Source organism: Chelon labrosus (genome assembly GCF_963514085.1).
Source record: "Chelon labrosus genome assembly, chromosome: 1".
Lineage (NCBI taxonomy): Eukaryota > Metazoa > Chordata > Actinopteri > Mugiliformes > Mugilidae > Chelon > Chelon labrosus.
In genome coordinates, this window is record NC_140337.1 from 7,632,310 (window position 1) to 7,647,688 (window position 15,379).

Below are 15,379 nucleotides of genomic sequence, written 5' to 3' on the forward strand. Positions count from 1 at the left end.
CACATATAACCTCCTATGTTTTAGAGACGTCCTGTACCAATTTATTTTGTCCCTGTCATGTAAGGTTTTGTGTTTGTAGGTTTGTAAAAGTCTTATAACTGTCTTTTTTCATATTATCCAATTTGTTGAAAAGAAAATGTAATGGTAATAAGATAATTAGTTTGATGGTAGCAAAAAAGAAAGATCCTGCTGCATTAGGAGAACATAAATGTGAACAGTCAATGAATTGTAAGCATGTGTTTTAGTTTTCAAGATACTGCATGTAGGTCACAGAGAAAAAATGAAAGGTGACATATAATCTACTTATTGAGAGAACAGATGGAAACAAACTGACCTCCAGACCAGACAAACTGAGGTTGACTGGAATTAGTGTAAAACACTGGGTCTCCTCTTCCAGCTCTACACACATATCCTGCTGTGTGTGTCTGTCCATCAATGATGTAGGAATCTTGTTCAGTTCCATTGATGCTACCAGGAAGCAGCTCATAGTTGTAAGATGGATACTTGTGTGATAGATCAGGAACAGCTTTATACCAGTAAAACCTCCATCCTGCAGATGGATGTTCAAGCTCACAGCTCAGATTTACTGAGGCTCCAGGACTCAGCCATGATGGAGACACAGAGAGGACAGGTTGACCTGTTGAAAGACATTTTGAGATGGTAGATTACAGTCAACATGTGAGTCTTGTGAAGCATTATTTATCTAAATATGGTTGTCCGCTATCTGAATATATGACACAAATGTTAAGTTACACAGTTAAATAACAGTCATGAGAGGTGAAATATGATGTGACTTACTGAATACAGTCAGTCTGAAGGAATCACTCCACTCTGTTGAAGACTGTTGTCCACTTTTCATTCTACCTTTACACTTGTAGTCTCCAGTGTGGAGTGAAGAATCAGATTTAATCCTGAATTCCTTTAGATTTGGAGGTTTGTATGAACTGGTAGATCTCCATTCATACTCCCACTCAGTGTCTCCTCCATGGATCTCACATCTGAGAGTAATCTCCTCTCCACTGTAGATCTGAGGCCAGTTGGGTTGGAGAGTCACAGTCACCTTGTTTGGAACTGTCCATGTTCAAGAATCATAAATAAAGACACAAAAATCAACATCAACCCACTTTCATAAATCCACACTGGGTGTTTCCACATTTATTATTAATCTAAAACTCTCCAACTCAACCACCAACTCACCATTTCTACTGATCCTGATTGAATCACTGTACTCTGTGTAGTAAACTGGGTCTCCTCTTCCTCCTCTGCACCAGTAGAGTCCTTCCTGTGAGACTCTGGTTTGTCCATTTGAATAGAAACCAGCATGTTGTGTGGTCAGAGGTTCAGAGGACTTCTCATCTCTGTACCAGTAGTATTTCCATCCAGATGATGGCTTCACTGAGCAGGTCAGGGTCACACTGCCTCCTACTGGAATGTCTCTGGTGTCAGCTCTCAGTTGGGCCTTTGGTTTAGTTGCTGTTGAGTTTAGGATAAATTGTCACTGTCTCCAACTTGTGTAAATGACAATTAATCATAGCAAAGTATGTAAATTCAAAGTCTCCATTCATTGGTTTATGTGACCCCACCAGTTAATGTACTTTGAACACAGAATGTAATGTTATTCTCCTGTTACCATTTGTTTAATGAACTTGTAGAATAGAACAGAAAAATATAAAATAATCTCTACTTTTAATGTATTTTTGTTTTCTCAGGTCCTTCATCTGTCTTACTACCTCTACTATCATACTGTGAATGGACATTTGTTGCATCAAAATACTGGATAGATTTTAGACCTTCCCTAGAGCTTGTGTCTAATCTTTACACAACTCATTCTCTGATATCTGGTCATCACAGAGCCAACACTGTTTAACAGTTAAATGTGTGTTTTGTGTAATAAAACTGTAATTGTAATAATTCCTACATTTATTTTAACTGAAGTGATGTTGTTGTCATCCCTATGCTGACTGACCATTCATTCTACAGACTGGCTGCCTTCAGGACAAACTATTTATCAGCTACTGACGATCAGGTGCAACTCATGGTTAGACTGAAGACATGACACACTTTTGACACTTTGAGTGTGACAATATTTTTACCCATAAGGAAATCAATATGCACAACAAACATGACTTACCAGATACTGACAATGTGATGGCTTTACTCCACTCTGTTGAAGAATATGAGTCATCTCTGCGTCTACTCTTACACATGTAGTCTCCACTGCTGGACTCAGAAGCAGTGAAAGTCCAGTATTTATTGTATGTCCAGTGTATAGATGACCTAGGTGTTCTCCATTCATACTTCCACTCAGTGTCTTCACCTCCCTGGACCTCACATGTCAGAGTGATCTCCTCACCTCTGAATATCTGAGGCCAGTTGGGTTGTCGTGTTAAAACAGCCTTGTTGGAAACTGTTTCCACCAGATATGAACAGTTGGGACACAAATAGAAACATGAAATCAACAGAGAAAACTGAACATTGTAGGTTCATCACTAATTCTAATGATAATCATGAATACTTCAAACTAAATAACTGAACTCACAGGTTATCTCAATGGTGACTGAATCACTTTGATCAGTGTAGTAAACTAGTTCTCCTCTTCCTCCTCTGCACCGGTAGATTCCTCCTTGTGATACACTGATAACTCTGTTTTCTCCATCATTTGTTCTGACTTGAACTTCAGAGGTGTCTGTGGTACGTCTGAACCACTCATATTTCCATCCAGCAGAGGTCTCCTCAGAGCAGGTCAGTGTCACTCTGTCTCCTACTGGTATGGTTGTTGGTCCTGCTGTCAGTGTGGCCCTGGGTCTATCTGATGTTGTGAAAAAAATACATTAAATGTAATATTTATGGGATTTGTTTAATATTTTAAAACTTTTTTGAACTCTAAAATATGTAACTGCTCGCCACCCTCAGAATCCCTCAAGTCAAGTTCAGTCACATCTCAGTTTATTTTTCACATGTTTATCAACAATACCTTTTATTTTATATCAAAGATCATACGTGTGGTCATTCTAGATAACAGTATCAGGAACTGAGAAAAGTAGCTCAGGTCCTGGTCAAAGGTTCAAGTTTTACAGTATTCTAATAAATGTTTAGAGTGTAGAAGTAATTAAATGTTCAAATTATTACATAATTAATATGCATATTTCAACAGGAATCATTAATTAGTGTTGTTGATCAAATATCCAGGTCTTACCAGATACAGTTAAAGTGACAGTATTACTACACTTTGTCTGATTTGATCTCTTGTGGAGACCACAGCACTGATATCCACCACTGTGATCTGTAGACAGAGGTTTTAATGTGTATCGTTGATGTGTGTTGCAGGGAATAAATTCTCGTCCATCCTTGTTGATTTTATAATCCCAGTCAGTGTCTCCTCCTTCCTTCATGTCACATATGAAGGTAACAGACTCTCCAGTGAACAAAGGTGACCAGTAGGGGTCAGTAGTCAGCACAGCATCTAGAAGCAACATGAACATACAGTTAGGAATGAAAAACACTTTTAGGAAATATGGTAGACACAATCTGTGTCAGTACATACAGTAAAAAGAAACATGATGCAGTAGGTTGATATTAGTTTTTAGAGAATAATTAAAAACAAAGACAAGAAAGTTCAAACTGTTTAATCACCTTGAGCATGTCCTTTGTAGAGGAGTGTATAGAGCACTACAATAAAGGAGGAAATGTCAGACATTAAGAGACTAAAACAAACTAATATTTAATAAGAAATATTTAATGTGTAACATGAGCATGAAGGATGCATTAAAGGATCACTACTACAAACATAACCAAGTGTTCCTGAGATATGAGAGGAAAACTCTCTGAGGAATCTGAGCCAATGTGATGGCAGTATCTACAGCTCCACATTTGAAATAAAATATAGAGACATGCATCCACCCTCACAACATTCAATAGAGGAAGATATGTTTATGGCTGCAGACCCTCCCACACACTGCAGTGGACCAGGAAATGGATCAGACCATCACCTGTGACGTCATGGGGGGGGGGGGGGGGGGGGGGTCAGTAACATACTCACAGAATAAGCCCAGCTCACAGAGCAAAGTGTGTCCCATCCTCACATCAAGACTTCATCTGATGAAACTGCAGAAAACAAACAAAAAAATATAAATAACGTTCAGATTGTTCTGTCTCAGCTTCCTTCCTTTTGCACAAAGTTAAAACTAACCATAGTCTGACCACAGCCAACCCTCTCATGGCACTGCAGAAATATATAACTATATCAGACTGCATCTCACACAAAGGTCTGTGCATCGCTTTAAATAAACTTAAACATGATAGCAACAGACAACAAGACATGAACAAAACAACTTGAGCATAGAAACATCAAGAGGTCAAAAACAGCCAAGAGGTTTCTGACACCAGAACATCCACATGAAAGAAACACCAAGTAAAAAACTAGAAATGTCAATTTATACACACAGTATACAGGATGGAAGTCACATGAAGGTTCATCTATGTATCCATCTTTCTACATTTATATCTTTGTCTTGACCATTCAGACAAGTTCAACTGCTGCTGACATGCACGGAGTACTTGATTACTCACAGAAAGTGGTGGAAGTGTTAGAGAGGTCACATACAATAAGCTACAGAGAAATAGATTTGAATTTTCTTCCTGCCACAGATATGATCATCCTGTAGACTACTGCTGTCTTACAAAGAGACAGTGATTCTTGATGCTACTGTAAAGGCTGCTGCATAAAGTCATTACAATCACATGTTTGAAAGATACAATAAATACTTTCCCATGTAGAATGAATAGAGGACCTACTGATAACAAGAGGTGTCATACTCACTAAGTTCAGCACAGCAGCTGGAGGGAATCCATGCAGGTTTTAAACTACAATCTGAAAATATGATTATTCTTCATCTTAAATCCCAAAGCTGAGCTTCACCAGTGTAAAGTCTGTCAAACTGAACACTCTCTACATGTCTTCTCCTTCTACTGAAACTCTGGAGTCAAATGTGGCCATGACTTCATTCACAGGAAGTGATAAAAATAGAAATAGTGTTGAGAAAAAGGAGTGAACATGATGATGAAGTCCTTCCCCCTCTCCCAGCTCTGATGCATTACAAGTAGCTGAACCTGTAATCAAATGTGGTTATCATTAAGATGAGAAGTGCAGAAGAACCTGCAGAAGCTAGACTGATTAAACTGATGAACCCCTCTATGAGAAAGTACACCAGAAACAATGACACCATTTACACCAGAAACAACCTGGGAGACTTCTTCTCTTCTTGTTTTCATGCAAATCTTGCCAAATGTTTCCAGAATCACTGTTTTCACTGATTAAATCTAATTTCTCCTGCTTCAGAGAAACATTTACTGTTTGCATTTGAGGCAACAACTCATCTGCAGCATAAGAAGACAAAGATAGAACTGAGAAATGTCTCACTTCCTGTCCAGCTACTGCAAACTTACCTCTTGATGCAAAAAAGACAATGAAATAAAACAGATGTAGAAACTGATAAATCATGATGGAACAGAGAATATGTAGTTTGAATATTGTTACAAAATGTTTTTGCACTCATTGCATCAAATCCTATTCCCTGTTGTGTATTTAACGTTACACCCACTCCACCTGCACCCATACTGCTGATTATCTAAAGGGAGGTGTGTGCAGATACAATATGTGTATGCATGCAAACAAAAACAGTAGACAGAGTAGTTTTCTAAAACGTCTTGGATGAATTGTTGGCCTTCCTGGCCATGTGTTGGCTCCTGAGAACAATAGTTTCAACACAACTCTATCACAGTGGTTGATCTGAGCACACGTCACTTTCACACATCAGTTAGGAAGTGCTGCTCTGTATAAATAATATCAGTGAGAACAAAGAACATGTGAACCATGGGGGAGCACTTTGAATGTGTTTAGAGATATGTGAGGAGGATCTTTAAATCTGAGGCCTTTAGAGACTTTGAATGAAGAAATATCTCTCCAAGAGATTTAGTGATGCTGTCATGTTGTCTGCTTGACAAACTGAATTAATGAATGTTAAGAAAGAAATGTTACTGAACCCTGTTATTCTAGTTTAAAGGCATATTAAATGATGACTGTGCTCTTTGTCTGCATTCCTCATTCCTCTCTGCTGTGAGCTGAAAGCTGATAGTCAACTAGTCATCTACTGAACGGCAGACATTTAGTTTGAAGCACAGGCTGCATTTCCTCTTTTCAAGGTGGCTCAGTTAGAAATGATGAGGTCATTGATTGTCAGTAGATAGAAATAAGCCTGGAGCAGAATGGACAGTTAGTAACTCCATTCTTTCTACTCATGGAGACACCTACAGGTCAGAAAACAATGGGCTCTAACAAAAGTCTTCCAGTCTTCAGCTGAGCTTGTTGCTGCTGACTGTGACCATAGACTGTTCATTGTGACACATGGTGGCAGTGCTGCACACAACAAAAGCACTACAAGTAGAAAGGACAGGAAGAATGCAGTGAGAAGGCCTAGCTCACAATCTCTGTTCCAGTTCATCACAAAGGTGCTCTGTGGGGTTGAGGCCAGAGCTCTGTCTGGGCCAGTCAAGTTCTTCCACATGGAACCATGTCTTTATAGTCCTTGCTTTGTACACTGGGGCACACTCATGTTGGAATAGAAAAGGGCCTTCCCCAAACTGTTGCCACATAGTTGAAAATATATGTGGCAATTGTCCAAAATGTCTTGGTATGCTGAAACATTAAGATTGCCCTTCACTGGAGATAGGGGTCTAACCCAAACCCTAACAAACAGTCCCATATCATTATCCCTCCTCCACCAAACTTCACAGTTGGCACAATGCAGTCAGGCAGGTAACATTTTCCATGCCTAGACTCCTCCATCTGACTGCCACACAGAGAAGCTGTGGAGAAGATTCATCCCTCCACAGAACACGTTTCCACTGCTCCACAGTCTAGTGTCAGTGTGCTTTACACCACTCCATCTGACGCTTGGCATTGGACTTGGTGATGTGAGGCTTGCATGACGCTACCGCTGCACAGTTTATGTGCTTACATTAATACCAGTGGAAGTTTGGATCTCTTCAGCTATGGAATCAGCAGAGCCTAGTTAACTTTTAGGAGCAGGGCCACGACTCAACCACTCTTCCTTTAATATCCGTCAGCTAACTTATACCAGGTTAACTCAGTCAGCACTGTTTGTTTGGGGTCTTTGCTAGTGAATATAACATGTAGCTACATGAATTCAAGATGGTGGCGCGTATAGACGCAGCGACCCGGTGCTCCTCTATAGTTAGCAGCTACACATTGAGAAGGACTTACACCAGACCAAACTTATCAGCCTGAAAATACACTGGACCGTTCCTGGAGAGGATACACCGGACAGAGAGGAGGCGACAGCGCGTTGTGAAAAGCACCAGAAGCGGGGCAAACGAGCCAGCATCAGAGCTAGGCTAACCACGACTCCACATAAACCAGCGGTTCGAAGTGTTTTTCTTGCCAACGTCCGCTCCCTGGTTAACAAGATGGACGAGATTAAACTACGTTAACAATCGAATAGACGGCTGCATCATGGTAATAACAGAGACCTGACTGCATGAGAACATCCCGGACCTGGCTGTGGAGCTAGCAGGCCGTACAATTATTACATTTCAGACTCTGGTAAGACGAGAGGAGGGGGCTTGTGCATCTATATTAACAACAGTTGGTGCACGGACACTGCTGTTATTGAGAGACACTGCTGTCCAGACCTGTAATTTTTACTGTTAAAATGCAGACCTTTTTATCTGCCCAGGGAAATCACTCAAGAGTCCACAGCTGCTGTGTATATCCACTAATGCTAATGTAGCTATGAGCAGGCTGCATGACAGCATCAGCAGAACAAACACCTAGAGGGCTTCTTCATCGTGGCTGGAGACTTTAATCATCTTTCCCTGTTCCTGACACCAGCTTACAAGCCCCTCATTTGCAGGTCTAAGCCACAGTACAAGCCAGTGGAGTGCTGGACTGAGGAGGCAACACCAACATCAGAGCACTACTCCAGGCCAGGGATGCAGCACTGAGGTCAAGAGACAGGTAGGCCATCAGGAAGGCTAGAGCAGACCTGAACAGAGGCACCAAGGCTGCTAAAACAAGGTACAGAAAGCAGATAGAGGCCAATTTCAAGGAAAACAACCCCAGCTCCATGTGGAAAGGCATCCAGCACATTACGGACTACAAACAGTGCTACAACACCCCCTCTCTACCAACACTTCTCTCCCAGACCAGCTCAACGCCTTTTTCTCCTGCTTTGAAGAGGACGGCAGACAGACAGAGGACACACAGCTGACACCATCAGAGCATGACCAGCCCCCCACCATCCAACAACATCATGTACTGCTGGTCCTGCGTGGCATCAACATCAGCAAAGTACCAGGACCGGATGGAGTACCAGGGAAGGTGCTGAACTCATGAGCCCATCAGCTTGCTGCAGTATTCACTAACATCTTTAACCGTTCAGCCTGAAAACTGCCACCATAATCCCTGTGCCCAAATCCTCTGCCATTACAGGGTTGAATGAGTACCAGCCTGTGGTCCTGACACCAGTGATCATGAAATGCATGGAGAGACTGGTGTTACAGCATGTCAAGGCCCACATCCCACCTGGCTTTGACCAACACCAGTTTGCCTACAGGTCCAACAGATCCACAGACGTTGCCATCTCCATCACCCTCCACACTGCTCTCAGCCATAGTGAAAGACCCCAAATATACATCAGGATGCTGCTTGTTGACTTCAGCTCTGGATTTAACTCCATCAGCCCCAACTGCAACTTGGAACCTCCCTCTGTCTGTGGATCAACCTATCATCCTTAATACTGGTGTACCTCAGGGCTGTGTACTGAGTCCAGTCTTGTACACACTGTACACCTTTGTCTGTGTCTCAACCCATGGCTCCAACACCATGGGGGGGGGGGGGGGGGGGGGGGATTATCAACAACAATGACGAGACACCATACAGAGAAGAGGTCCAAGCACTGGTGGCCTGGTGCAACAACATCCACCTCAACCTCAACACCAAGAAGACAAATGAAATGTTCTTTGCACTAGTTTTAATACAGACAGATCACTGAGTTAATAAAGAGGAAGTAGAAAATAAAGCAATCAGCAAAATAAGGTTTTGAATAACAACACACAGTAACATATTCTGTACATGCATTGAACAAATATATTAGTGTAAATAATCACTATTAAAGTCCAGTAGTGTATTTAACACTGAAGCAAACCAACTCAACAACCAACATAGAAACCACAAGTCTGTGGTGTTCAAGCTTTCTGAGAGACAAACCTCTGACACTCTGTTCTTCTCCTTTGAAACATTTTCCTTCATGTATACAATTCAAAGTGAGAAAGTGATGTACTTACACAATAACCCCAGCACACAGAGCAAAGTGTGTCCCATCCTCACATCCAGCTCTGACAACGTGTCACTCTGCTTCAGAGAAAGATTTCAACTTCATACCAGGAAGCAACAACTGCAGCATCTGAAGAGGAAGAAAGAACTGAGAGACAAAAATAAAGTTGCACTTCACACCAATATGAGATCATCCTCACATCCAGCCCTCACTACGTGTCTGTTCTATATCAAGATAGTCTCTGTCTGCTTCCTTCTTTTTTTCAACAAACCTCAGACCTCTGCAGTGGGTTTAAAGCACTGATGCTTCTTGTCCTGTTTCTGATAAACAGTATTGATCTTTGAGCTTTATCTAATTCATGCAAAAAATATTCTACAACAGAGAACAGTTATCAATACTTTGTTGCACTATGCACATAGTCGTATGATTAAGCCTTTAAGAATGATGCATTAGAAAACCGTCTGCTTCAGAAAGTAAAGTAGTAAAACTCTAATTAAAAATATTTTGTGCAGCAATAAATGTACCTCTCTGCTGTGAGCTGAAAGCTGACATCATACAACAAGTCATCTACTGAACGGCAGACATTTAGTTTGAAGCACAGGCTGCATTTCCTCTTTTCAAGGTGGCTCAGTTAGAAATGATGAGGTCATTGATTGTCAGTAGATAGAAATAAGCCTGGAGCAGAATGGACAGTTAGTAACTCCATTCTTTCTACTCATGGAGACACCTACAGGTCAGAAAACAATGTGCTCTAACAAAAGTCTTCCAGTCTTCAGCTGAGCTTGTTGCTGCTGACTGGGACCATAGACTGTTCATTGTGACACATGGTGGCAGTGCTGCACACAACAAAAGCACTACAAGTAGAAAGGACAGTAAGAATGCAGCAAAAGCAGCACAAGAGACACACACTGATGGATACCAAAAACACTTCCAGAAAAATGCCACCAGAAGTGACAACAGCACCACAGAAAGAAGAATCAGAACAAATAATGTGTTGCAGTATTTCTACTGCCGTTGCATCCACAGTGTCTGTACTGATGCAGTGTGTTGTGTAGACATACCTACATACAGTATGTATATAGAGTTACAATGCACACAGATAATTACTGAAAGGATCAGTATTGACCAAATTAACGTTCCAAACTAACCTTTTAATCCTTCTACTCACGTCTTACTCTGTTCCCTTTGCATTTATCTGCATCTGGCCCATCTATAAAATGGGGGTACTGAGTAGAGAGTGTAGACATTCCTCAGTGTTTAACTTTTATTTCTACAGAAACTTAGAGATTAGATACATAGAGGGGAAATCAATTAAACAAAGCACTGAAATAAACCGTGTGTTGCTCAGTTGTGCCGTCCAGTTCACTTGGTAAGGATGGCCTGTAAAGAAACTGATAGTTCCTCTTCACACATAGAGGAGTGATAGCAAGTATTAGGCATCATCACATTTAAACCACAGCTAATGTGTTCACAAGAAGACAAGAGGCGTCATTCACTGTGCTTACATACGTTTGCATTTCCTGCTTTATGCTGGTGCTAAACTGTCAGCCTCAACAGTTGCCTCACAGCAGTGTAGTGTTCTGTTGAATATGTTAAACAGTGGGTGCTGAACAAAATGTCTATATAAAACAAATAAAGATTGAACAGTGATTTAGAAGAACATATTTTTTTTATTGCAGTGAAAACCAAACACAAATATACAGGATATTATGGTGAATTGTGCTGAAAGATTAGAGTCCAACGAACCTTGACCTTGAATAATGACTTGGTGTTGATCTGATACTGAATAAAAGGCTGAGGTAATTACTATTTTTCACTATTAAAATAGTAATTACTATTACTTTAAAAACTCCACATCAGTAAACTGAGTCTCTGAGGAAATGGTAAGACTGAACGAACTGGATGAAGATCGTTTCTGTACAGATTTCAGAAAAGTCAACTGTGTGACTAAACCTGAGTTATCCACTTCCATGGATGGAGGATTGCATGGATCGTGTTGGAGCAGCCACATTTGTTACAAAGTCAGATTTGCTAAAGGGATGCTGGCAAGTATAATGCAGCAGCAACTTTTCAGTGACTGATGAATGTTGTTCTTTGTGGTTTGTCGTATTGTGAAGCATACCTTGATGATATAGTTGTTTGTTCTGACACATGGGATGATCTGCTCACGTTTGTCTCTGCCTGAGGAGTCTCTTCAGCAACATTTAGAGAGGAGACTGACTTTTCATTAGATGTTATCAAAATGACAGAAATATAAAATAAAGAGAAGAAATGATCAATGGCAGCTGTTATTTAGTAAGAGGCAGATATGAACATAAGCAACTTATAAGGGGCTACGGCGCATGCTCTGCTGCGACGACACTGTCATGTCTGCCGGTGTCCTGTCGGCGTCTCGTTTGGTTTGGTTTGTTTGTTTTGTTTTGGCCTTCGTACTGTCTTACGTCTGTTACTATCCAGTCCATTATTATTTAGTTCTTCAGTCACGCACTCAGGATGCCAGATCTGTAAAGGATTTTCTGGATTACATGTACGATCCTGGATCTTCAGTAACTGCTCGGCGCTGCAACCAGATGTTGGCGAAGACACACTACTCACCTATGGCCGACTGGAGCTTCTCCAACTACGCTCTTCTGGCCTCTGCAACGTAAAACCGGCAGTCAATCTTCCCCCAGAACTCCGTCCGAGGAAGAGAGGCAGGCGAGGAGGTGTACGTACCAGGCTGAGGAAGCGTCCCTTCAGACCCCCTCTTCCCTCCATCGTACTAGCAAATGTACGTTCCCTCCGGAATAAAATGGATTTATTACATGCTAAATGCCGGGTGGAGCGGGCCTTCAGAGATGCATGCATCATCGCCCTGACAGACACCTGGCTCGACGGGGATGTCTCGGACTCGGAGGTCAGTCTTGACAACTTTTCCATCCTGCGGGCTGACAGGACCAGCCAATCGGGCAAGGACAGGGGTGGAGGTGTCTGCATCTTCATTAATAAGCGGTGGTGCACAAACATCAAAGTCCACCGCACAGTCTGTACACCTGACGTGGAGATGCTGACGCTGTCACTGCACCCCTTCTACCTCCCGAGGGAATTCCCCGCTGTCAATCATTATCAGCTGTGTCTACGTCCCACCAAGTGCTAATACCAGGGCAGCAGCGGAGCTGGTAGCCGAGGGTGCTAGCTACATGATGGCTAAATATCCCGATGCCCCGGTGTTCGTGGTGGGTGATTTTAACAGCTGTAGACTTGACTGTGTAATGCCATCACTTCACCAGTACGTGGACATTCCCACTAGGATGCACAACACTCTGGACTTATGTTATGGGAATACTTCTGATGCGTTTATTGCTCACGCACACCATCCACTTGGCTACTCCGACCACAATGTTGTTCTCCTACTGCCACACTACAAATCGGAACTGAAACGCAACAAGCCACACATTCACCGTGCCACCCTCTGGTCGGAGGATGCCATTGCACAGCTACAGGGATCACTTGCATGCACTGACTGGGACATTTTCCAGGGCGATTTGGATCACAGGGTGGCAGTGATTACGGACTACATTGACTTTTGTATCTCATGTACCATTCCCATAAGAACTTTCAGGAGATATCCAAACTCCAAACCCTGGATCACCTCTCATATCAAGAACAGCCTAAGGGAAAAGCACAAAGCTTTTCAGCGCGAGGACTGGAATGCTGTCAATTTACTCAACAGACAAATAAAGAATGACATCATCAAGGCCAAACTTCAATACAAGGACAGACTGGAAAAGGAATTCAACAGCATGACCGGTCAGTTACCCAATCATGCTCACTCCGTGTTCACTGACCCCACCACTTTTGCTGGTATACTGAACACCTTCTACACCCGGTTCGACTCCCAAGACCACTCTGCCACATGTGAGGAGCTGCTCAATGCCCTCCCCCCGGACGCACCTGCACACCCTCCATTCACTGCGGAGGATGTACGGCAGCAGCTGAGCAGGTACAAGGCCGGAAAGGCACCCCGGCCTGATAACATCTCAGCCAAGGTGCTGAAGTTGTGCGCCATGGAACTGGCCCCTCCTCTTCACTCCATCTTCTGGGACTCCTACCGGTCAGCATCCATTCCCACTATCTGGAAAACATCAACCATCATCCCGGTACCCAAGAAACCACGCCCCTCCGAACCAAATCATTACCGCCCGGTTGCACTCACCTCCATCATAATGAAATGCCTGGAAAAACTTATCCTCCACATCATCCTGCCAGCTGTCAGACCACACCTGGACCAGTATCAGTTTGCGTACAGGGCCAAGCGGGGGACGGAGGATGCTGTAGCATGTCTCCTCCACCCCCTCCTACAACATCTGGAATCACCTGGCACCTTTGCATCCATCCTCTTCATCGACTTCAGCTCAGCCTTCAACACTATTCAACGCCACCAGATGATCAAGAAGCTCCTCAACCTCAACATATCTCCACTCCTCATCCGCTGGGTTCACAACTTCCTCACCAACAGACCATAGGTTGTAAGGAAAGGGACAGTTACATCATCAACCATCATCACCAACACCGGAGCCCCACAAGGTTGTGTCCTCAGTAGGGCTGAACGATATATTGCATTTGCGATACTATCGCGATTTGATCAAGTGCAATTTTCGAACCGCAAAGGCTGCGATTACGGCTGCGATTATACCCTGTTCACGTTGTAGCGCCCGCAAAATCGGACAGATGAGCCAAAAAACCCTCCAAATCATTCAGCACCTCTGAGTTTTACAAACGAGCGGCAGGCATCAAACCACTTTTCTCCGACAACCCGTCGTCAGAAAGATGTTACTGGAGAGGAGCAACAGATACGAACATCACAGGCACCGGAGGCAGCGGGGAAACACTCTCTCTGGAAAAGTAACGTTTTAGCATGTTAATGTGACAAACTCTGGACTTTCTCTTTTGATCGGGGGTTTGGACCACAAGATCTGTGTCGCTAAGTTTTCTTTCCACCGTGTATGGACCGGAAAACTGGGACTGTAAACTGGATCCAGGTAGTGGAAGCAGCACCAGAACTTCTTCACCTGGGTGAAATACACAGAGGACAGACTTCTTGTCATATCGACGCTTCATTTTTGTTTGGCTTTGTGCCAGATTTTCACGGGTCAAAAGACAGGCGTGGTGGAGACGCTCATGAAAGGTACTAACATAATCCAAAACATTATGCTCATTTTTTGGAGACTCTGACAACCACATTTCCTCAAGGAGCCTAAGGGGACCGCACACTGTATGGACGAAGACCAGATCACAGGGACTGAAACCTAAAGATTCTTGAGGAGTTTCCTGCACAGCGAACAACAGGAGAGGGAGACCCTCATCCCACTCTGTGTTGGACTCCAGACAGAACTTTCACAACATGGATTTAAGTGTTTAGTGGAACCTTTCAAGAGCGCCTTGGGACTCTGGATGGTAAGGGCTTGATTTCACATGTTTAACTTTTATCTCCTTCATCACCTGTGCGAATACTTTAGACATGAAGTTTGTGCCCTGGTCAGTTTGAACAACTTTAGGCAGGCCAGAAGTTGAAAAGAACTTAATAAGAGCTTTCACAACAGGTTTTACTTTGATGGTGCACAGTGGGATGGCCTCAGGATACACATCACAGTCAGAATATACTGATGTCCAGATTTAGTTTTTGGCAGTGGACCCACACAATCTATGCATCAGCAGGAAAAAGATCGGACTGGACACATTTAGACGCATTCTGACTCTCAGTGGTGGGGGACACTGAAGAGCAAAGTTCACCCTCAGCTAATGTAGCCATGAACGACTCAGACAAATCAACAACTTCTCCCAGTTTACGAGCCTGTGCCACAGGAAACACATGTAACACCTGTCTCATGTACCTATGGGGCAGGGCCTGGGTTACTCTTATGATATTCCCTTTTTTAATGCTTTTAAATAAAATATGAATATTTGAATAAAACACCACACAACAAAACTTGAAATGTAAAGACTCTTCTTTAGTTATAAATAAAATTTAAGTTCCAAAATGAATA

General features: G+C 42.7%; 1 protein-coding gene across 1 annotated transcript in view; it reads right to left on the minus strand.

The window, feature by feature from the left end:
- Nucleotides 1-805: 805 nt before the first annotated feature.
- Nucleotides 806-15,379, minus strand: part of LOC311491127 (Fc receptor-like protein 5) — a gene marked incomplete at its 5' end in the record, with an annotated part of 53,306 nt that continues 38,732 nt past the window's right edge. Inside the window, 3 exons of the mRNA XM_084548989.1 lie at nucleotides 806-1,473; nucleotides 2,132-2,407; nucleotides 2,540-2,809. Coding sequence (XP_084405115.1) covers nucleotides 1,127-1,473; nucleotides 2,132-2,407; nucleotides 2,540-2,809 — 893 coding nt within the window. The 3' untranslated portion in view covers nucleotides 806-1,126. The remainder of the gene's footprint in view (nucleotides 1,474-2,131; nucleotides 2,408-2,539; nucleotides 2,810-15,379) is intronic.